The sequence below is a fragment of the Opisthocomus hoazin genome, chromosome 2, assembly GCF_030867145.1.
Source record: "Opisthocomus hoazin isolate bOpiHoa1 chromosome 2, bOpiHoa1.hap1, whole genome shotgun sequence".
Lineage (NCBI taxonomy): Eukaryota > Metazoa > Chordata > Aves > Opisthocomiformes > Opisthocomidae > Opisthocomus > Opisthocomus hoazin.
The window spans coordinates 27265670-27288200 of NC_134415.1; the positions used below are offsets into that span (position 1 = coordinate 27265670).

Sequence of the window (22531 nt, forward strand, 5' to 3'; positions counted from 1 at the left end):
CACATTTTGAAATGAGAGACTGAATTTTTTTTTCGGTAATTCCCAGGAAAATCCTAACATTTCAATGCCTAACCGAAAGCTCAGTATGAAATTCGCAGTGAAATGGTTTGGTGTTTGTAAATGAAAGAATGTTTCCCAAACATGTGAGTAACTTTGGTCTCTCAAAAATGCAGCCCCTCCCAAGCCAAGCCCTTGTCACCTTAACCACCACTTATCCAACACTGCCCAGCTCTGCTCTTGCCCCAGGCTCTGGCTGCTCCATCACCTCCCTCTGGCCTGATGGAGGCAAGAAGTCTTTTGCTTCCAGCACTCAGACATTTACCCTGACAAAGGCTGAGCTGACAGGAGAGTCACAGAGAGTGCCAAATCTGCCTAGGTAGAAGGAGGCAACAATGAGGTCTCCCTGTCCGTTCACTTAGGCTGGGAGGAGGGATGCTGGGATGTTTCTGAGCATCTGGGCTGGCAGCCGGGTCATGGCTGTGCCGTTCTTTCGTCACTGCATTAAACTGACCTGTGTCTTCTCAGCAGCTTTGTGAGTCTGCTTTCTGGCATCCAACATCGCTTTTGTCCTGTATGCAGCTCCTAGGAGCCCAAGGTTGTTGTACAGCCAGTGGAGAAAAGTAAGCACCCAAAGCAGAGTTATTCTCAGGACCCAACTTATTTCCTCTTCATTTCCCTCCTAAGGTTTCTAAAAGCTATAAGCTGTTGGTACTGTCTGGAGTCTTAAGGAACATAATACTCTGTTCAGCCTGTGTTTGCAGTTCATTGGAAATGTAGGATTATCTCCAAAGGCTTAAACAGTCTGAATGCCATTCTGGCAGAGCTGGTACTTATTTTACATGTTTCTGTATTGATTGCTGTAGTGAGACTGACCTTCTCATGGGCTATTCTAGCTGATTTATTTTCCTGGCTGCACTGGTGAGAGAAGTAAATTATACAGATTGCACTGCAGAACATTTGCTTGGAGACTGATTCCCCTTCTCTTGCTCCAAACAAAGAAGTATAGTCAAAAACATTTAGATTAGTCCTGATGTTTATGCTCCTTTAAAATCCTTTTCCCATATTCTCTCTAAAGTTCATGCACTTTAAGAACCTTAGAGCTATGAAAATTTACAAGTGGCCTGGTCTTATTATTTTTTAAAAAACTAATATACATATATACATATGGGTGGATGTCGTGGGTGTTGGTCTCTTTTCCCAAGTAACAAGTGATAGAATGAGACTAAACAGCCTCAAGTTGCTCCAGGGGAGGTTTAGATTGGATATTAGGAAAAATTTCTTCACTGATGGGGTTGTCAAGCATTGGAACAAGCTTCCCAGGGAAGTGGTGGAGTCACCATCCCTAGACGTATTTAAAAGACGTATAGATGGAGCACTTAGGGACATGGTTTTGCGGTGGACTTGACAGTGCAAGGTTAATGGTTGGACTCGGTGATCTTAAAGGTCTTTTCCAACCTAAACAATTATATGATTCTATATATATATGGAAGAGCCACAGGGATCCCACAAGAAAGAGAAACAATTTGTAAGTCAACACTTCAGCGGTTGGGCTGATGATGTATGACCACTGCTCCAGTAAAGATCATTGATGAATGTATTCATGGACACCTCCGGGCTGTCAGGTGCCAGGTGAGTGCTGGAGGTGCTGCGTGCCCTCCATTCCCAGTGGTGCTATCAGGAACTGGGCATAGTGTTGAGTGGGTCAGCACGCAGGCAAGAGGTGGAAGCAGAAGGCCAGGCTCTCCCCTGCTCTCTAAACATCTGGAGGAAGCAGATGTTGTCACTCATGCAAAAAGCTCTAGATGCTCTGGGGTTGTCCTAGCAGAGGAGCTGCCCACTGGCCAGTGACTGTGGCAGTAACGGCTTGGCTGATGGGGGCACTGGGCTTGTCTCCCCTGGTAATAAAAGGGAGGAGATTTTCTGTGAGAGATTCTGGGTTTGCAGCTAATCTGAAATAGTTTATATTTTGCTAGGTGTGCCGCAAAAGACAACTGTTCAAAAGGGTCTTTGGAGAATGCTTGGGGTGCTTTCCCAACACAGGAGTTCCAACAAGGAGAGTCCCTGTTGGGGTCTGTCTGGCTGACTTCCTGGTAAAATCATTAACGCTGCTGGAATGTTAATATGTTTTCCGTCATGTACAGTCGCAGCCAGCATCTTGGGCAGGCATATTTTATTGTTATTCAGTCTAAACAAAAAAATTCCTGCTGATTTTTAGTTAAGGTGAGGTCAGCCAGCATCTTCCCCATCAAATGGATGTAGATCTTTAAAGAACATGGCTCTCTTCCTGCTGATAACCTCTTCAGAGAGAAACTGGGAACTTCAAGCTGTTACTAAATATTTGGTTTTCCTCAGTAGTAAAAGTAGCAACATTTCCCAAGCTTGGGTGGGCAATCTGTCTCTAAAATACAAGCGCATTCCTATATTAGGCTATTAATGGCTCCAAATTCACATGTCCCTTCCGTTTCATTTTCGAGGGATGTCTGTGCATGGACTGGGCAGGTAAGTTGCAGTGAATCATGTAGTGAAAGAGAGCTGGAAAATTTAAGTTACGTTGTGGTGTTTTTTCATGGGTGTAGTGTTTTAAACTGTTGTAACTTTTAAGTTATCTGAGACCTCCTAGAATTGGAGAGGACATTTTATCCTTGTTGCTCTGAGAGGTGGTTTCAGCAGCTAATTGCTTAAGCATTGCTGTGTATTCCTAGGCAGATGGGGCAGGGAGCAGGAGTTCTCAGTGGAAATTCTGCATCCGCAGAAGGCTACACCTGAGTTAGTACTTGGGATCCAGCTATAGCTGGTAGTGAAAACTCTTAGGCACCCATTCCTCTCACGGTACTGAATTCTTAGGTGCTGAGTTGATAAACGGGTTGTGTCAGTGGAAACCTGCGATATCTCCCCGGTGCACTATTTCGGATGGCAGGAACTGCAGCCCAGCTGTTCCTCGGGCTACAGGTGAACCGCGCCAACCCACTCAGATGCACTTCTGTCCCATGGTCCTTTGGTGGGTCAGGTAGATGTCACTCAATCTCTCTCACAAAAGAGCTTTGTAGATTATCTTTTAGGAAAGAAATGAACCAGAGAAGTTGGGATTGTCTGCCAGCACATTGCTGCGGTGAAGGGCAAGTACCGGCAGAAGGAGTTTGTGAACTAACAACAAAAAATGCCTCAAAGCTTTTCCCAAAGTTAACCAACTCCTGAGTGAATGAGTGCTTGTCAAAAATGAGAATGTTCGTCCAAGACAACCCTCCTGTAGATCATGCTTTTTATTAATTTATGTGGGCATATACACTTTTCTTACTGTGTATAAAGGATTCAGATGGAAGTTACACTTTTTGTAATACATGAAGAGCCCATTAATCTTGGCAAATAAGACGCCAATAAATTTTACCTACTTTATGTGTTCACATGATTATTTGTTTGTACACAAAATTTATTTTGTTTATGTAATTTTTTCCCCAGCTTGCTTTAGAGAGAAACTCAGGGGTAAAATTCCATTACGTTTATGAAATGGTTATCTAACTACAAAAGGAAAACCAGCTGGCAGCCCGACAGAAGTACCAGATGTACATTTCTGCATCTTTCATATGGATTGATACACCCAGAAACATAAATTTCTATTGTTTACGGTAGAGGAGTTCATTACCCATATTTTGTGATTCAGAACTTTTCTCTGATACTTAAGAGTATACTTCTATATTCCTGTCAGTACATCAAAAATTGAATCCAACCATTGTCAAACCTGCCTACTGTGGGCAGTCATATTCCAAAACTGAGGTGGCCAGAAACAAATTTCAGCTAAGTGCCTTGTGTTGCAAGCGCTCATTCTCCGTATGGGATTATGGCTTTATCTTGTGGGGACAGTGGGCAAATGTCGCTGGAATGAGGACTGCATAGGAGGAAGAGGATGTTTACATTTTGCCCTGTATTCTCTAACAGTTTTCAATCAAGAAATTTAAACATGTAACTCTCTGACTACTTTCTTTCAAGTTCAGCTTATTGAGGTTTGTTTAATATCCTGCTAGAATAGTTCTTTTCTAGCTCAGTTGGAACTTCAGATCTTTTGTTCTGTAATCCCTTTCTGAAGCTGCTGTATTTTTCTTGTTTAAATGACTCATCTGGAAGACAAGTACCCGGTGCATTCCTGACATGGAAGTTTTCCCTGCACTGAGAGATCAATTTTTGCATTGAGAACCATAACCAAGAGCTAAATGCATTACAAAATAATGTTTAGATTTTTCCTGTAGAGACTGAAATACATGGTTTGAAACATTAAAAAAAGAAGAGCCAGGAGGTCTTAACTGTGTGCCTGCTGTACATAAAAATTATAGTTTTATTTTAGAAGATGTTTGGTATTTTGGCAACATTCTACAGTCACAGTCCAAATAAATCTGCTACTTGGGCAGAAGAAAATAATAGCTGTGGTGTAAATTAGTATCAGCTACTTCCCAGTGACTGCCTGATGCATAAGACATTTTAGCTTTTTTAGTGCATTCAGGAAAACAGCTTTGTTAATGTTTTAGTATACATCAGTAATTCCTGGCTCTATCACTAATAAGAATATTCAGGGAGAGCCTAAATTTTCAGTTAAAGGGTAAACTAAAAAAGGATAGCAGCAGCCTGAAGCTAAACTTGTGCTGTAGACCTTGACGTCAGTGTTCTGTTTTTAGCTTAATAAATTGTCCATGAAATGTAGAAATCCAAGGACGCACATTTTAAATGAACTCTTGCAATAGCTGTTTCTCACAGGATAACTTTTCTTGCTGGGCAGCTACGTCCTTGGCCCTGCTTCTCATATGAATGGATGCAAATCAGAAGTAATGGTTGTGAAGCCTGTGAAATACAGTTGCGCAAAAAGTCAGGAGATTAAGTATCAGAGCTTTGCCTTGATGCTGTCAATTTGTTTTGCCTTCTCCTTTCTTGTTTAGGAAGGTACTTTTGGTAAATAAACACCCTCAAAGATGGAATTCTATTGACCGTACCTCATCAAAATCAACCTAGCTTTACTTCACCAAGACCAGGGCAGTGGTGGCAGAGGTGGATTTGGCTTTGTGTTGATCTGTTGTAAATAAACTTATTTCTTTCTGGAAAAAAGCCTCCTCTCTTTATGTGAGCTAAGTTTTACGCAGGTGCTGCTTCCACTGCCAGGCTTAGGGTCTTTTTCCCTACAGTTCCCCGATGTCTAGTTATTCCTTCCATGCAGGATCCCCGTGCAGGGAGCAGAAGACGCTCTGCGTGCTGGACCGTCAGGCGGATAGAGGAGATGATGCTCTGCAGGCGCTGTGGCAGTGAAACCCAAGGCGTGCCGGCCATCCTAGAGCACGCTGAATTCGGACTTCATGCTGAGCGTATTGGCTGGCAGCAGCTCTGCCTGCTGTACCGAGCCAAGAGTACAATAGTGGGGAAAGGAAGAATGGGAGAAAAGCAAAGCCTTTTTTCCTCTGTCTTTAAGGAGTAAATGTTTCTTTGGTTCGACTTTGAGGTCATCCAAAATGCAACAGAAAAAAAATATTAAGTGAAGTCAGATGTAGATCAATGTTTACACCTTCTTTCAGAAAAACAAGTGTTGTTTAGGATGCAAACACTACATCTATACAGCCCAACCAAGGTGTCACAGTCCTTTCCCCAGCCCCCAGGCCCATCCACAGCCAGTGCCAGGGATCGCTGTGGCAGTTCAGCAGTGTGGATGACTGGGTCCCAGTGACCATGAACTGGCATTGCTGGAAGCAGTAGCATATAGTCTCAGGTGTATTTTCAGCTTATTTCTACCAACGAGTAACATGGATGTAAGTTCCTGAAGTGAAAGCCGGCTGTTCTGTCGCTTTGATAATGTTTGTTTCGGTTCCCACCTCACTTCTTCCTCTTGAAGTCCTGTTTTTAAAAAGGCTGCAAATACAGCACATAGTACTAGAACTGTGAAGTCAGGCAGAGGAATTCAGAAGAACTTACCCAGCATCTGATCTTACGCAGGAAAAGTAAAAACAAATCAGACTTTTCCTTGGTATGAATGAAAGAGGCAAAAAGGGCCTGAATCTGACATAGGTAACTTTGCTTTTAAAAAAGCAGGTTTATAACACACCCCTGTGATATGCAAATTCAGGATTCACTTCCAGTAGTCTCTAAAAATCCATGGTGCCTGCAGTCATCACTACTGTCGCTCAGCAAAGTGCTCAGGGAAAGCAAACACTGCCAAATTGATATTTTGAAGCATGTGTTCATATTACTATTTATGCTGTAAATAAGATCAGGAGCTGTGGCTTACATAGATCACCTGATCTTGAGTAAAATACCAACTTCTAATTTGTGAGGGAACTTAAGACTGGTGGCTACACGCATCTACCGCACAGACACAGATCTGATTAGGCTCCGACATACCCGTGAACAATGTGCAGTATGTTCTTTGCTGAACCCACGCCGAATGATTTCCCACAGAAGCCAGAGAAATAGTTCTAACAGCATTAACAAACTTAAATATTTCTGTATTTTCCTAATGCTCTTTGGAGAACAATCCATCTTTTTACTGTGGTATGCAAACTGTGATGGGGGCTGCCAGACGCTGCTCCTGTGTGGACACGTACTGAGCGGGGTTTGAGGGCAGATTGCTTACTGAAGTGGTATCTAACCGCCTCCACGCGTGAGCCCAGCCAGTTTTCTGGGGTAGGTGTCAAACCAGCTTTCAGGGGCTGAGTTGAAACAAGGAACGTTTTGCCGGTGGCTCTGGAGGCAATGAGGGGCTGGGGCGGATGCATGTGCCCTCGCCATCCAGCCGTCCTGGCCACCCTCCGCTGCAGTTCTGGCCGCTTGTCTCAACACATCGGTACCTTTCTCCGTACCACGAATGAGAAGAGACAAATTTGTGATCGCAGGGGAAGGCCGGCGGTTTTCCCTGGACGTGCTGCGAGCGGCATGGCCTGTGTGGCCGTGGCACAGCCGCCGCCACAGCCACCGAGGGACCAGCCGCCTGTGGCCGCTCGGCCTGGCCTGCGCAGGGCACACCGGCCAAGCAAGCAACCGCAGCGACGAGATGCTGCTGCTGCTCCTTCCTCGGGGACGTCGCAGGGTTGTTAACACCGTTCCAGCCTGGTATGGTTCTCAGCCACTATTCCACCCTCACTCGGTTCTCAGTCACCTGCACGGGGAGGCTTTATGGGTTCGGTTTAGCAGAGTGTAAGCAGTGTGTGTGCGGGTGTATATGTGTGTATATATATATATATATATATATAAAAAAATATGTGCACACACACACACTCCTACAGACACCTAACGCCTTCCCAGCAACCAGGGCTGCGCCAACCGCTTTCTCCAACCCGCCCCGGGCCTCCCCGCCCGGCGAGGCCCCCCCGCGCTCCCCGGTGCCGCCTCCCGCTCCGCTCCGCTCCGCCCAGCCCCGGGGCGGGCGGCCGCGCCGGGTCGGGCCGGGCCGGGCCGGGGCGGGGCGGCAACGGCGTGGGCTCGGCGGCGGCGTGGGCTCGGCGGTGGAGCGGGGTCGGCGGCGGAGCGGGAGCCGGGTGACCTTGGCGGGCAGAGCCGGGCTGCGCCCGCCGCCACTGGGGAAGCTGGGCGGGGAGACGGCCGAGATGGTGGAGGACGGCGGCGAGGAGGAGGAAGCGGAGGGGGAGAGCGGGGAGATGCCGGCGGCCGCCGCCGCGCCCGCCCCGCAGCGCTGCAACGGCTTCCTCCCCGGCAAGGAGGCGGGGGGCGGCGGGGCGCGGGCGGAGGCCGAGGCCATGCTGGCGGCGGGCGGCGGGAGGCCGGAGACGCGGCTGTCGCGGCGGCGCCTGGCCGTGCTGGCCGTCTTCAGCTGCTACTCGCTGGTGAACGCCTTCCAGTGGATCCAGTACAGCATCCTCAGCAACGTCTTCGCCGGCTTCTACGGCGTCTCCTTCACGCAGATAGACTGGCTCTCCATGGTCTACATGGTGGCCTACGTGCCGCTCATCCTGCCGGCCACCTGGCTGCTGGACGCCCGCGGCCTGCGCCTCACCGCCCTGCTGGGAGCCGGCCTCAACGGCCTGGGCGCCTGGCTCAAGTGCGGGAGCCTGGCCCCCGGCCGCTACCCCCTCACGCTGGCCGCGCAGGCCGTCTGCGCCGTCGCCCAGGTCTTCATCCTGGGGCTGCCCTCGCGCATCGCTTCCGTCTGGTTCGGCCCCACCGAGGTCTCCACCGCCTGCGCCGTGGCCGTGCTGGGCAACCAGGTAGGGGCGGAGGGGGAGAGGGAGGCTGCGGGGAAGCGGGCTGCCTCGGCGCTTGGAAAGGAGTCGTTTAAGCGGGGAAAAGCATCCTCCGAGAAACGCTGACGGGGCAGCGTTGGAGTGGCGGGCGCGGAGGTGGTGCTGCGTCCCAGCCTCCCCGGGCAGCCTGGCTCGGCAGGACGCCGGCTGTGTGGCAGCGTGTCCTGTCCGCTGCCCAGAGCACGGCAGTCGAGACCCTGCTCGGGCGCTGCCCTGCGCCGCTTTCCCTTCCTCTTGCGTTTGGCACCTTGGCTGACAGAGCCCACCCCCGGCTGGAGGGCGTAAAGAGAGCTTGCGTGGAGAGCCCCAGTGCCAACACGTGTTAGTTTTTGCTTTCTAAAATACGGCCTGAAATTGCCGAGTGCCAGTAGTCAGTGCCCTGGTGACTCATGAGGTTTTCTGTAACGCTGCGATAGTTCGCATCGCTGCGGGGACCTGATAACTGAATCATGGATTTCCTCGAGCTCGCTGGTCCTGGCCAGTTTCATAGAGCTGTAACAGGCATATCCAAAAGCACAGGTGGAGATACGATGCTGATGCGGGTTTTTTCCTCCCGTAGCCTTGTTCTTGCCCCCTACCACTATCCCTGCCTTCTTGTGGCAACAAAACATGAAGATTCCCATCAACATTGCCGGTGCAGGCAGAGGTCGTAGGTACGGTTTGATAAAGGTGACAGGGGATTGGTTTTTCCTCATGTGAGTCTAGTGATGTTATGTTTGTGCACTTTGGATTATTACAGCAGTAACTTTGGCGTTACATATTTATAGTTAGGGTTGCTCATTGCCTCACACCTGGCTGGTCACAGTTATCCCACCACTATTCCAAAACTTTTTTTTTTTTTTTGCTGAAGTCTTCCAGTGGACAAGTCAGCTGTCTGTTTTGGACTGAAGATTTGGGGGTCGGTCGGTAGGTTGTTTTAGCAGTTGAGCAAAAATTTTTCATCTTCTTCCTGGAATCAGGTTAAAGGTTTCTTTGGCAGCCAAATTTTCACTCTTCCTGACATGCACCAGCCCTCCCAGTAGCAAGGATTTACTGGGGCCTCAGTGCTACAGCACAGTGTTGAGGATCCACCTGGGAGTTTGAAACAGATGCTTTGCTCAGATGCCGAGATGTCAGGGTTGAAGTGGGGAAGGGCAAGAGCAGAGATTTTGTGGGTTGTAACTGTGAGAAGGATGGACAAGGAAACTGGGAACAGAGGTGTGAACAAAAGAACTTAGTTATTTCCGGAGCGTATTCCCCTGCAGAAGCCAGAACTGATCTTGGTGTGCTGACATGCTTGGTGGTCCTCTGCCACCTGCTTGGGAAACACGTGTGAAACTCACAGACAAAGCGTGTTTCGTCTCCCTCTGGCAGTCCTGCACGAAGGATGCTGGCTTATTCTGCAGCTACACCATACCCCGCTGGCTCAGAGATGTGTGCTGCGGTAGGTCCTAGGATCCCAGTCCCGCCTGTGATGCATGAAGGCTGATATGGTGTCAAGCAACAGAATTTCTCTGTCCTCAGTTTTTGGTTTCTTAAAACTTCTCGAAAGTTGGACAGAAAGAGTAGCAAAATGACAAATTAGGTGCTTGGAAGTTAGAAATGATGTTATCTGTATAGCCCAATGCAGTTCACTTCCGCGGAGGGATTACAATAAAGTTTCACTGTACATGTTTAATTGTTGGAGGTGAACTATGTAACAGCATTGGGTTGCTGTAATGAACTGGGCTGTTGGTCATCCGATTACTTATTGGATGTTTTGCATAACTTTAGAGCTAAAGCAAACAGGGCTGGGACCGCAGGCAGGGGAGGGACAGAGTAGTTATCGAAAATCAGATCGCACCCGTTGTCTCTTGAGATGCTGAGAGTTTGTAGTTGAAACGCCAGTCCCGGGGAATGCAGCGATGTACCTGCCAGGGGCTGTTAGCAGTGCCAGGTTGCCACAAGTATTTGGCATCTCAAACTGGGCACACCGGACTCGCCAGAACTCTTGATCCTTCTGGTCTTAACCTCTCTGGGTGTGAAAGGTGAAAAATGGTGTCGCTTGACCTGCTTGGAATATGGTGGGCACTGTATTGGCTCACACTGCGGGAGGGAAAAACAGACCTTCGGAAAGAGTAATTATGTACTCAGTTCATGTTTGTAGGGTTCAGATACTGAATGGTGAGGATAAAAAGAAACAAATTCTTCAGGTGAGCGCTGGATACTGTGTCAATCTGGTGGTCGGGGTGGGGGGAAGAAAAGCAGCAAAACCCTCATCCTGCCAAGGCACAAAGGGCGCTTTGTAAGCACCTTGGCACACCTTTAATTTGAGTAGTTTCTGAGTGTTGTAATTGTTACTCTAGCAGTCTTTGGTGCTCTTTTTTTAATTTTTTTTTACCTGAAATAGATCCAGGCTTTTTTAGTTTAAAAAAAAGAAAAAAAATGTTCTAACACTGCAAAATGCAGTTTAGTTTTGGAGGAGCAGCAGAGATAAATTGGAGAGTAGTCCAAGACTGATGTTCCTTCATGTTTTAAAATGCTTTACATATTTCAGTCCTTGTTTGTTTGGGTTTTTTATTTTTCTCTTTTTAGTACAAAATCAGTTGCTACGTTGGAATTGACTCCAGATACAAACCCACTACTACTTTGTTTTGTGGTTTTTCTTTATTTTCATAGCAATAATTGCTGATGTAGGTTTTGGGTTTGTGATGCTTAAGAAGGATTCTCCTTTTCTCTTGCTGTTATCTGCTCTACCAGTTCTGCAATAAACGCTGTGTGTTGGTCTTTATTAATGTAGAGGTAGGATTGTGACTTCAAGTGGAGCGTTTTGATTGAGAAAGAGAGAAGAGCATTTCTACAGGAGAAGCTGGAGTTCTCTGCTGTCTCTAGGTCCTCAGCTGCAGGATGACCGAGACAGATTTATGTGCCTGCACAGTGTTTTCCCGTGAAAGATTCTTCTGCAAAGAAACTTCCTTAAAACGTAATTCTTAAATGTGCTATATACTAGGTGTAGTACCGTAGTTTAATTTAGAAACGAAAAGGTGAAAACCTGAGTTATGGAAGACCCGATTGTGAAATGTCATTGAGAGCAAATGGCTCAGAAGTGTAATACTAAAGGAATACTTTTCCTTCATAGTTTTATTAATACGTATTATGATAGAAATTCTACCTGGTAAGGTTTTCTTTTCTTGCTTTGCAGCTTGGCACTGCAATTGGATTTTTGTTGCCACCTGTTTTGGTTCCAAATACACCTGACGATATTGATCTAATGGCACATAACATCAGCATCATGTTCTACGGAACAGCAATAGTGTCCACACTTTTGTTCTTCTTAGCAGGAGTTGGTAAGTGTTCCGTTCTTGTAATTTGAATGGTGACCACAGGGACTGTTTACAACATCCCACTTCAAGCATCTGACTTTGCTCAAAGTAGGCGAGGTTACATTTTTCTCAGGTTTGCTTGAGTTCACTGATCTGCTGTGCCAGGTTGAAGCAACAAGCGCTTTATGTATGTTGTGCTTCACGTGGGGTGACCTCTGTCAGGATACGCAGGTCACTTCGGTTGTTGGCTGCAAGGACGTTATGATGTCATGTGAATTCTTTCTGTTACTCTTACAATTCAGATGCAAAGGTCTAGACACAATGCAGATGAAGTCTGTCTTTGACCATAAGTTGGTAGCAATCAGCTGTGACCAAATAATTAGTACATCCTTTGTGGCTGTGACTTGATTCTTCCATGAGAAAATCTAGAATATTTTTTTCATGGCAGTGTTAAAAACCACAGGTTAATCTTCTGAAGTTCATCAAACTGTAACACTTCAGAAAGAAAAAGCATTAGTCTGGTAAAGACAAATCAAGATTGTTCCTTCTTCTTTTTCCCCAGTGTTTGAAGAAAAGCCCAAATACCCTCCTAGTCACTCTCAAGCAGTCCTGCAAAATATGCCTCCAGAGGACTATTCCTACAAGCAGTCGATTATTAACTTGTTCAAAAATGTTCCATTTATACTTCTGCTGATCAGTTACGGTAAGTGGTGCTGTCTGGCTGCAGCTGGGCAGAACAGTTTCAGTGTGCTGAAAGCGCATCGAGTTTTAGTTGCTGTGGTGGTTGTTTGTGGGAGAGGGAGTGTCAGACTTTTCCAGCAGCCAGTGCTGGAAAATCCAACAGGATTCAAAATGCCGTTTGTAGGTCTGGTAAAGAGATCTTACCTGGCATATAAGAGGGTTTGCCTCTGATGTGAGCGTTGACTATCAGAAGAGTAACTCTTTCTGGTAGCAGATCTCCGTGGCTACACCTGGAATGACTGAAGCTCTTCTTTTGGTACTGCAGGTATTATGACTGGGGCATTTTATTCTGTCTCCACGTTATTAAACCAGATGATAGTAACTCATTATGAGGTAAGTTTCTTGGATCTTCTTTGTTTGTTTGTTTGTTTTTTCTACTGTACTTTTGCAGAGGTGATGTTTATTATTGTGTAGGTGCTATGTGTGCTCAGACATTTGGTTTCCTTTATACCCCACTACAGTTTCTTGCACCATGCAGCTATGGGAGTCATAGGAATGTTTGTTTGCGCTTATGACTGCCAAGAGGTCTGAACTTGACTCTGAGTGGTATTAATGAGCACCATATAAATATTTGTTGAAAGGGAGAAGAAGTGAACGCTGGGAGAATTGGCTTGACACTGGTGGTGGCAGGAATGGTGGGTTCGATTATTTGTGGTTTGTGGCTGGATTACACTAAAACATACAAGTAAGTGTGGGTAGGCATGTATGGGGTTAGGGGTAGGAGAGCGGTGCAGTTGCATTAGAAAAATACTGCAATGTAAGGGCTGAAGTGAACTGAGGATAAAATGCAGTTCATCCCTGATCTTTTAGCGGCCTTGCTGGAGGCTGGTTTCTGATGCTACAGCAAAAGATGGAGACTCTTATTGGTTCTTGGCCAAAAGAAATGAGAAAGGAGAATGCGAAGATGCGCAAGGGTTTTGCATCTACTCCTGTCTCTGCAGGGGTGTGAGGCTAACAAGGAAAGCGCTGTATGTCCCGTATACAGTGGCCAGGTGGCCCAGGGAGTTCCTTCTCCTGGAAAAGCATAAAGACTCTAAAGCTACTCTGCTTTGTTTTGTAAAATGGACAGCTGATGGATTCTCATTTTTTTGTACTACTCCTGGGCCTATTAGTAAGCGTAACATTTGCATTAATTCAGGGGATGACCATGGAGCAGAAATCTCCTCTGGGGTAGGAGCTCCTGGGCCCATCACCTGTGGTGTGGTGCCCACCAGGAGTGGCCAGTGCCCTGGAGCGCTGCTTGTGGGGGGCAAGTTCTCCCCTGTGATGCTTAGTGCATTATGTGCCAGAGCTCTAGAAGCCTAATGGGTGTTAATGCTGTAGATTTGCTTTATTTCTGCATGTGTTTTGGCTTGTAAATAAGAGATAAGTGCTTTAATATTTTGGATGATGTCCCTTATTCCAGATTTAAAATAAGTAGAACATTGTAATGAGACTTGTTTGACTTGCCTTTTAGACTGATTTTTATTGCTAATAGTGTTCAGTTTGGCTGCCCGTGTATTGATCTTTGTATAACGGGCAGCGCTGCAGAATGGCCAAGAGGTACAACATAGCGGAGAACTAAAATAGTCTTGAGGTAACACTGTCTGCTGTGATTGTCCACTCTTTGAGAGTCTGATAAGGTCTCTTAGCCTTGAGTGCTGCAGCTGTGTAACCGAGGCAATAACGAGTTTGGGAAGGGGTACGTTCTCACTGCATGATATTTGATGTTTGAGCGAGAATTACATGAAGCAAATTTCATAGCTGTACAATGTCAGTTGCTAGAGAGTAAGTAATGTTTGTTACTTTTCTGTGCTTCAGCAATGTGCTATGACCTTATGTTAACAATGTTGATTTAATGTTTTTTTCGGTTGGGTTGCAGGCAAACTACTTTGATCGTCTACATTCTCTCTTTCATTGGGTTGCTGGTATTTACTTTCACCCTGGACCTCGGATACCTTATAATAGTGTTCGTGACTGGAGGAGTACTTGGGTGAGCAATTAAAGAGGACTAGAAGACTTACTGCAGTTCTGTTCAGAAACAATATTTAACTGTTGTAACTAAATGATTCTACTGTATAGTCTGTTGCCATGCTCTCAACCTATGCCTATAGATCACAGTACAGATACGGTTAAGGAGAGATTCGCCTTCTGTTACGTCAGAGTAAATCTAAAGTGACTCACTTTTCAGTGAATTTCATTTAACATTTTTATGAACCTAACAGAAGTCTGTATGTGGACAGTTTGTTTTGTTCCAATTCCAAAAGCTGTCTGCAGTGAAGCTGAATCTTTCTGTTGACCAGTGGACAAGCGATTAGAGTTTAACTGAGCAAATCTAGGAAGACTGGCTTCTGTGCATTTTGATTAATCTATATTTTGATAGTCCAAATGATGTGCTGGGTGCTTTGTTCGCTCAGAAGAGCAGGAGCGCTTCTCATAGATACATAATCTAAAAGCCCCAAAAGGTGCTGTGTCCAGACAGCAGTCGAGGTAAAGCCAGAAATGTCTTGAGAGTTTCAGTTTAAAAACCAATCAATCAACCTCCACTGCCTTTCCAGTTCCCTGTCGGTCCCCTCAGCTTCTTCCGCAGCAGCTTCTAGCAGCTTTTTCAGGGTCTAGTGTCACTCCCTGCTGATGTCCTCTTTGTCCTGCAGCATGGGTGTTTGGGTTGATCAAATGATGATGTTCATGTATGTCTTTCATTTGAAAGTAATTGGCTTCAGTTATGGATTGGCTTGTGGACTGGGCAGAGAAGGTTGTTTCATACATATGGAGTGGAGTGCAGGTTATTGGAAACAGGATGAATTTGTTAAAACATCTTTGTCCTAAAAAGAGAGGTATATGGCTAAAATTGTTGGATGAGGTCGGGGGAATGAGGCAGGCAAAGCAAGTATTGAATCATGATAGGTCTTGTAAACAGACAGTTGAGAATACCAGCTAATTCATAATACCATGTGTTTAGATTTGATTTTCTTAGCCATAGTAGTAGATGAAGGCCACACCTGTCATTCTCTTACTTTCCTCTTCAACAGGTTCTTCATGACTGGCTATCTGCCACTTGGGTTTGAATTTGCTGTGGAAATTACATACCCAGAGTCTGAAGGCACTTCCTCAGGCCTCCTTAATGCATCAGCACAGGTTGTATAATTTTATTTCTTCAAGTGAAGTAGTGTTCAGGAAGGCCACTCTGCTCAAATTTAAGAAGGCTTGCTTAGACTTGGCTGCTAAGTTTCTGTTGTGTTGCTGTAGTCTTATTTTTCTAAATTGGGTTTTTACAAGGTGTGACCTGAAACTTTGCAAGGTAAAGTGATGACTCTTTTCTGTATGATCCTGATGAAGTGACTTGTTTGTTTATAGATATTTGGAATTGTTTTTACACTTGTTCAAGGCAAACTCACAACAGACTACAGTCCTCGTGCAGGAAACCTCTTTCTTTGTGCTTGGATTTTTGTGGGCATTATCTTAACAGGTAATTAATCAGAAATGTAAGTAATGATTTCTCCTTAATGTAAAAATGTGGAGGGGTTTTTTTTTGAAAGTGAATTTCTGAGTAGTTTTAAATGTCTCAGACATCTAGGATTTAAATATGTGACTTCCTGTCTGGGCTCAGGACAGGTGTTGTAAGTGCAGGGGTTTGGAGGTTTTTTTTGCTTTGTTTTTCACTTTAAATACTTGCTGTGCGCACCCCCTTTGTTTTAAAGATGAGGTTGCTAATATGTGGACAGCCATCTGTCATGCATTTCTTGAGCCATGTCTTGAATTGCAGGCAGATGTCTATCTCCACAGTAGGAGAGCAAATGTAAACAAATATATAAATGGAGACAGGTTGCAGTTTTCCAAATGCAAGCAACTGCTGATGTATTCCTAAACTGTACCAGTGACTTACACATGCTGGTACTTACAAATGTGCTGGAAGTGCCAAAACCACCAAGCTTTGCTTTAGGCACCCATGATTTAAAACCATGGGTGCTTTGTGAGGAGCAAGTTAAAATTGTCAGTAAGTTGAAATTGCAAAAGAGTGAATACAGGTATTTTGAATAAGTGCTGAAAGCAGCTTCCGTGTGCTTGCACTATACAAACATTTCCCTTGAAATGCATGGCATTGCAAAGCTGTGAACTAGCTTTCTCTTTATTTTTTGTTTCAGCCTTAATAAAATCAGATTTGCGAAGACACAATGTGAATTCGGGGATTGTGAATTTGGATGTTAAAGCTGTAAGTGGTGACTCTTTTACCTTGATTGTATTACTGTACTTGAATGCTTGGCTTCTATTGGCATAATAGTATTAACAGCAAGAGTAGTTGACAAAAACTTGTGATGTGACTGTTTCCGTGCTGTTTTGGTACAACAGAGCCACATGGGATGCTGCCCTCGGATATCTGTTTCTCCCCTTAGCTCCTGTGAAAAAAACAAAAGACCCGTTCTCAGATTTTCCTGCATTTTAAGTGCCTAATATTAATCTCTGATTTTATTGCTTGAATCTTACTTTTTCATATTTGTAGGTAGCATTGTAAAATGTGAAGCCTTTTTGTGCATTAGGTTAGGAGGCTGTGCTATAGACTACATATTTTGTTTGAAATACCTGCAGTTCCTTTAAGTGACATCAGTGTCTGATGAACAGAAGTGATGCTGCAGTTTCTGTACTGTGCTGCATGAAGAGCTGAGTCCATTCTTCTGCTGAGCACGCTCTCTATTTAAATGAAGAGTGAGCATAGCTCTTTCTGCTGTTCGGGAGGTCCCAAGACCACGTTTCAGCAGCTTTTCCAAATTATCACAGTCACTAGTAGAAAAAAGGCTGACATTGGAAACTTTTTTCAGTGCTGTGGGATTTTTGATCATTTGGATCAAGATAATGAAGCAGCTTTTTGGAGTCAGATATTGCAAGATCCTCTGTCACGCTTCTTTTTATGCGTAGGTGTCTTGCGTGTGTAGCAGCTTTTGATAATCTGTGGTCAGGTGCATGCTATTGGTGTCTGCCTGAGGTTCAGAAACTTCCAAGCTGGTGCTGTGTGAGCTAACCTGAACCTGAAACCTGTGCAGCTGTGTGCACAGTGTGGCACCCTGTGGGTTTACCAGCCTCGGTCGGGGCGATCTCAGGGGGTACATGCTGACTGGAGACAGGGGTCCATGACTGTTCTGTTTTCCGTTATCACCTTGTTAATTAGCCTAGGTTGTTGCACAATTTCATTTGTATTAGCCAGAATATAAAAAAGCCTGGAGTCTGCGCTCTGTTATTACCATAAATAATTGAGAGCTGCTGGTGTCAATAAGGTACAATAGCACTTTGATTCCAAACCTTGATCATCAAGATTCTACTGTATTTGAACGTAATGGAGAAAAAAAATTGAGAATTAATCTCCGTGTGTTATACTGAGAAACTAAATTCTATGGGTTTTGGTTTGTTTTTTTGTTTTTTTTTAATTACAGAGAGAAAGGAAAACAGGACTTTCTAAAAATTTGTAATTTGGCTAATTAACTACATACACCATTGGAGTAAAACCTGACAATTACCCAAGAATACTGAGGTTAGGAATGGCTTCTGCTGTGTAACAGCTTAATTTCTGCCTTTTTTCCCCCTCTCCAGGTACCAGTTGACAGTCCTGTAGAACCTGAAAATACTACGTTAAAAATTCAGTCGGCTTTATAAAACTGAAAGAAGATGACCTGCAAATGCACAAGTTTGGTTGGATGCCGAACAATATTACTTAGTGTAATCACTGGATTTGTGTGTATGAGTAGTAAAATGTGTTTGGTGGTATTGGTGATAGTTGTGCGGTGGAAACTATGAAGATGCTCAGTTCATTTTGCCCAAGATGCAAATAACTCACCTTTGTTTTTTTGAATATTTATTTTAACAGTTCTCAAGTTTTGCAGGTTCATTAGTAAAGAACTGTGTGAATACCCTCCACGTTAGGCAGACATGTACATTCAGGATGTGTGCTTGAAAAAATACGGAATCCTGAAGTACAGTCGTCCTGATCAGAAGAGTCTAATCTTCTTTTTCCCAAAGAATTGAGAGGTAGTTAATTTGTTGTTCAGTCTTTGCTAGTGTATTTGAAAAGTCAGAGAGTAGGCAGCTGCACAGCTGGAGGATGTTCGCAGGTTCCTTTTTTTAAAGTGTATCCGTATTTTTAATATAAGCCAACGGTTTCTTCTGGGAAACTGTCTATAGCACAATACTGAAAACAAGAGATGACTGCAAATGTATGTGTTTCATACTGGCATCTGACATTTCTTTTGCCTTGAAACTTCTTGATAGATATCAGAAGGCAGATAAGAGAAAACACTGTCTTGTAGATTCATTGTAACGCTTCTGAGGAGATTTAAGAGTTTCCCACTAGATAAATCAAAGAAAAAACATTTCTTATTAAAGACAGTAAAAAGGAGGAGAAAGGCCTTTGATATCTCTCCTGTGAAGTATTTATAGGCAATGGAACACTACCACACAGGTTGCTTCCACGGAGTATTTTGAGTGCATTCTCAGTTAAAGTGAGAGGAGTACGTGTTTACAAAGAGCTGGTGCCTTTACTTTGTAAAGAAGATCCTTGCCTCATCTTGAGTTTAATCAGTGCTGCTGAAGAAATTCCATTTTGTGTGTTAAACCTCCTCTGAATATTTGTGGAGTATCAGAAAATGTGTTCTATCCTTTTTTGCATTTATTTCTCTGCGTCATGAATTGTATCATTTGTCTTGTGAAATTGTTGTGCTCGTATAACTTAAATCATGTCTTTTGCAGTTTGTTAAAAGCTGTAAAGATGACTGAAAGGAAAACAGCGATGATTCACTTTCTGGTGAAATGTTTGCTGTTTATGTCACGCATCTTAGCTACAAAACGAGCGGACTTCATTAACATTCACCTTGTGTCATTACATTTATCTGAATTTGGGATGTGGATTTCTCATGGCAGTGCTGCTGAAAATATTCCCCTTTACCTTGTGCTCTGTCTACACACCTACAGAACTGATAGCACTACAATAATATTGAGGCCCTACTATTACTGGAAAGTCAGGCCTGAGTTAGCAGATGTTTTGCAAACTTTTAAGCTTTAGCAGCCTGTAAGTTGAGCCTGCAGATTCAGTACCATCGGCGATGCGGTCTCTTTGAGTTCCCACGGAGGTAGTGCCATCCAGAAGGTGGAACCCTACTCGAAGTTTTCCACGGATTGTTACGGTTGGATATGGGGAACTTTTTAACTCCAAGATAATCTTTCAGGATGATAAGTATCATTAAATGCTTTTCTTTTTCTTGTTTCACTGTAGATTTAGAGAATCCTTTTATAGAAAAAGGACCCTGTAAACGTAGCTTTCTAGACTTAGCTCCTAAACTTGATGATCTTGATTTAACATTTTGTATGATAAATGCTTCAGACATGGGCGGACTGAATGGCAGTATACAGACCAGAATAAGCTAGGCGTGCTTAGAACACTCGCCTTTCCAAAAAGGGTCCACGTCTCTTTGCCATGTCCAGTGCTAGAGAGAAAATGGGCACACCTTGCTGCTCCTGGGGAGGCGAGCTCTACAGGAAGAGTCCTCTGGTGAGGTAGCTGAAAACAGGAAAAGTAACTCGTAGATATTCAAATGGCGGGCGAGAGTATAGGAGTGGAAGTAGAGATGCTTTCATTATGTCAGTTCTTTACCTGTAATGACTTGCTGTGATACAAGCTGCCCCATCAAGGGATGTACATGTTTTCAGCCGGAGTGAGCAAAGTGAATGTTCCTGCCTTTTGATATCTGTGGGTGGCTTTTCCCTTTGGAAAAATGATAATAATGTGTGCCAAAATGTATACGTTCTTCCACAAGGTACAGATTCAGTAAATATTTGTGTTCATGGCCCGTGGTTGCTTTGTACTTCTGGTGTTGCAAAATTTGAACAAGATAAAATCTTTATGGTTTTGGGGAAGTGTTTTCAAATGCCCAATAGAAAGTCTTTGGTAGTATCTGGAATGCTTTCTGGAATGTCCAGTGCACGCTGTTCAAATTCAGAGATTGAGCTTTTTCTTCCTCCTTAAAATTTATTTTTTAATTTCTTTCATCACTATTAGTTTCCAGTTTCTTTAGTTATGTTCAGCTCGTTACTGAAAAAATATTCTAGCCCTTCTGGCTCCTTGTATTTTTTATCTGCTGCCAAATTACTTGGCTACCCTCTGAAAAGGTCCAAACAAGATTTTGGCGTGCTGGAAACCCTGCTGGCTCCCTGGAAAGAAAATATTCATGATAATGAAGGCTTAATTACATCCTGGATTTAATACTCTCCCTCTAAAAGAAGCTTAAAAGTTGGAAACCTGTGAGTTATCTCCAGGCAACGATAAAGCATTTAAATAAAAGGCTCGGCAGCAAAATAAAGAGCAAATAAAGAACAAACCAGTATTTTATAGAATCATCTTACCATCTGTCTGTCAAGAAACTAAGGTTCTAGCTCATGGCAGAAATAAGTTTGGGGTAGTTGGGGCTTTGGTCTTTTTTCTTTTAATTTTTGTTTTTAAACAAACAACATCCACCCAATCAAACATCTATCTGAAACTGGAAATAGCGTTTCCGACTCTCTTAGCCTTGAGATTCTGGCTCAGCCCTCCACTGCAAGTAGAGGTGGGCGCTAAAAATCGTAACTGCTTAAAGAGGTAATGGCTTAATGAATGGAATTACACGTCAGCTATGAGAGGATGGAGTGGGAAATCAAGTGAGGAGAGGCATCACAGTCCCATGCATCAGCTTTTGCTTTTCAATATGCTTTTCTTTTAAGTGCTTTGGGAGAACTCTGGAGGATGCTGGAGAACTGATGTAATGGGGGCAGCCCCCTTGCTTACACTTACCAAGTTTCCAGGGGCCCACCAGCATGTGGAGTGGCTAACTTTCAGCTACAAGATTCACAGATTAGCCTTTAAAACATCTTTCTTTGGTTCTCCCAAACCATGTTAAACTCTTGTCAACTTCAGTGGGAGAGACCCAGAGAACATGGACTGATTTTTATTTAGGATTCCTAACATGGCCTTAAAACCCTTGTTTCTGTTGGCTGGGTGTAAAAATATCAGACCTGTATGGCGTAGTCTGGAATTGCTGTGATGGGGACCTTTTTTCTTCAGCTTGGTAGACAAGTCCTTCAGAGCATTTTTTTTTGTAGATGGGTGCTTTCCTTGAATAACATCTCTTTCTGCTGCTGAATGCTAATGTTTTACAAGGAGGAAAGAACAAGGGAAGAAGTGGGAGTAATACATACGAATCATTTTGGGTTAATAGGGCTTTCCTAACTCCATCCTCTTGGTCATCTCTTTTGTTCAGGACAGTCTGTTGTTTCAGAGACAATCACTGGAGTGTGTTATTAGAGCTGCCAGCCCATGCTGCCTGATGAAAAAATCCTTTCTGAGAAATCTTTGGACTATCTTGTGCGTCTACAACCATGTGAAACTGGGTTAAGCTGTAAGCATTTATTGCTTTCATTTTCTGTCCTGTGAACTCATGAGTTTTCATGTGTGAATGGGAACGTGTGACCTTTTCGTCTGCTGCCTTTCAGTATGTGTATGCGCCACCTGCGTAAGTGTTACAGGCTACTAATGATTCATAGACCACAAGCCAAGTTATTGTATCCCATGTGATTTCCCCACCACCACCGTTTGGTCTGAAGTCTGTGAAGAGGGAGAAGTGGTGTTAATGCATGAACTAGCATGAATTAAGCAAAAAATATTCCTAAGAGAAATCTATTTCCATGTAAGACCCATGTTATTTACTGCTCGCGTCTTTGTTCTTCTCATGAAGATGGTGAAGATTTTTACTGTAATAGTTCGGTTTTGTTAGTGTCCCATTCTTTGTTTCAAGAGAAAATTAAAAATTCCTTATGAATATTCTCTGATTGCAATATTGTACATATGTATGGGTGGCATCATTCCTTACCGTTATATGTTACTAATAAAGTGTACAACATGTGACTTGATTGGAGTCAAGATTACCATTTTTGACAGCTGCTGATACAGCTGATGGTCTAAAAACAATTTGTGTTTTTCCTTAAAAGATGCAATTTAATGTAGGAAAATTTTATAAGTGAATGATAATACTGTGTCATTAATAAACGTGCATGCACATGTATATGCAGAGTGCATGGATGCAGGGTACATAAATGTGTTATACACAGGAGTACTGGGTTACGGAGACATTTTCTCAGGGCATGGAATTAAAATATTAGCATCAGTAGTTGAGCTGCATTGCTCTAGCACAGTGATTTGTCCTCCTTTGCTTTGGAAAATGTCTGTGAGGAAAAGAAAATGCAGTTAATGCCTAAAGCAGAGCTATCCAGTGTCATCTCCTTAAGGGTAGT

General features: G+C 43.9%; 1 protein-coding gene across 1 annotated transcript; it reads left to right on the forward strand.

Moving 5' to 3' along the window:
* The first annotated feature begins 7571 nt into the window (after positions 1-7571).
* On the forward strand, positions 7572-22150 carry FLVCR1 (FLVCR choline and heme transporter 1). Its single transcript, XM_075412974.1, has 10 exons — positions 7572-8189; positions 11386-11530; positions 12069-12209; positions 12513-12580; positions 12829-12932; positions 14109-14219; positions 15259-15364; positions 15584-15695; positions 16372-16439; positions 17810-22150. Exons 1-10 carry the CDS (start codon positions 7572-7574, stop codon positions 17870-17872), a joined length of 1536 nt encoding a protein of 511 aa, XP_075269089.1. The 3' UTR covers positions 17873-22150.
* Positions 22151-22531: the final 381 nt, after the last annotated feature.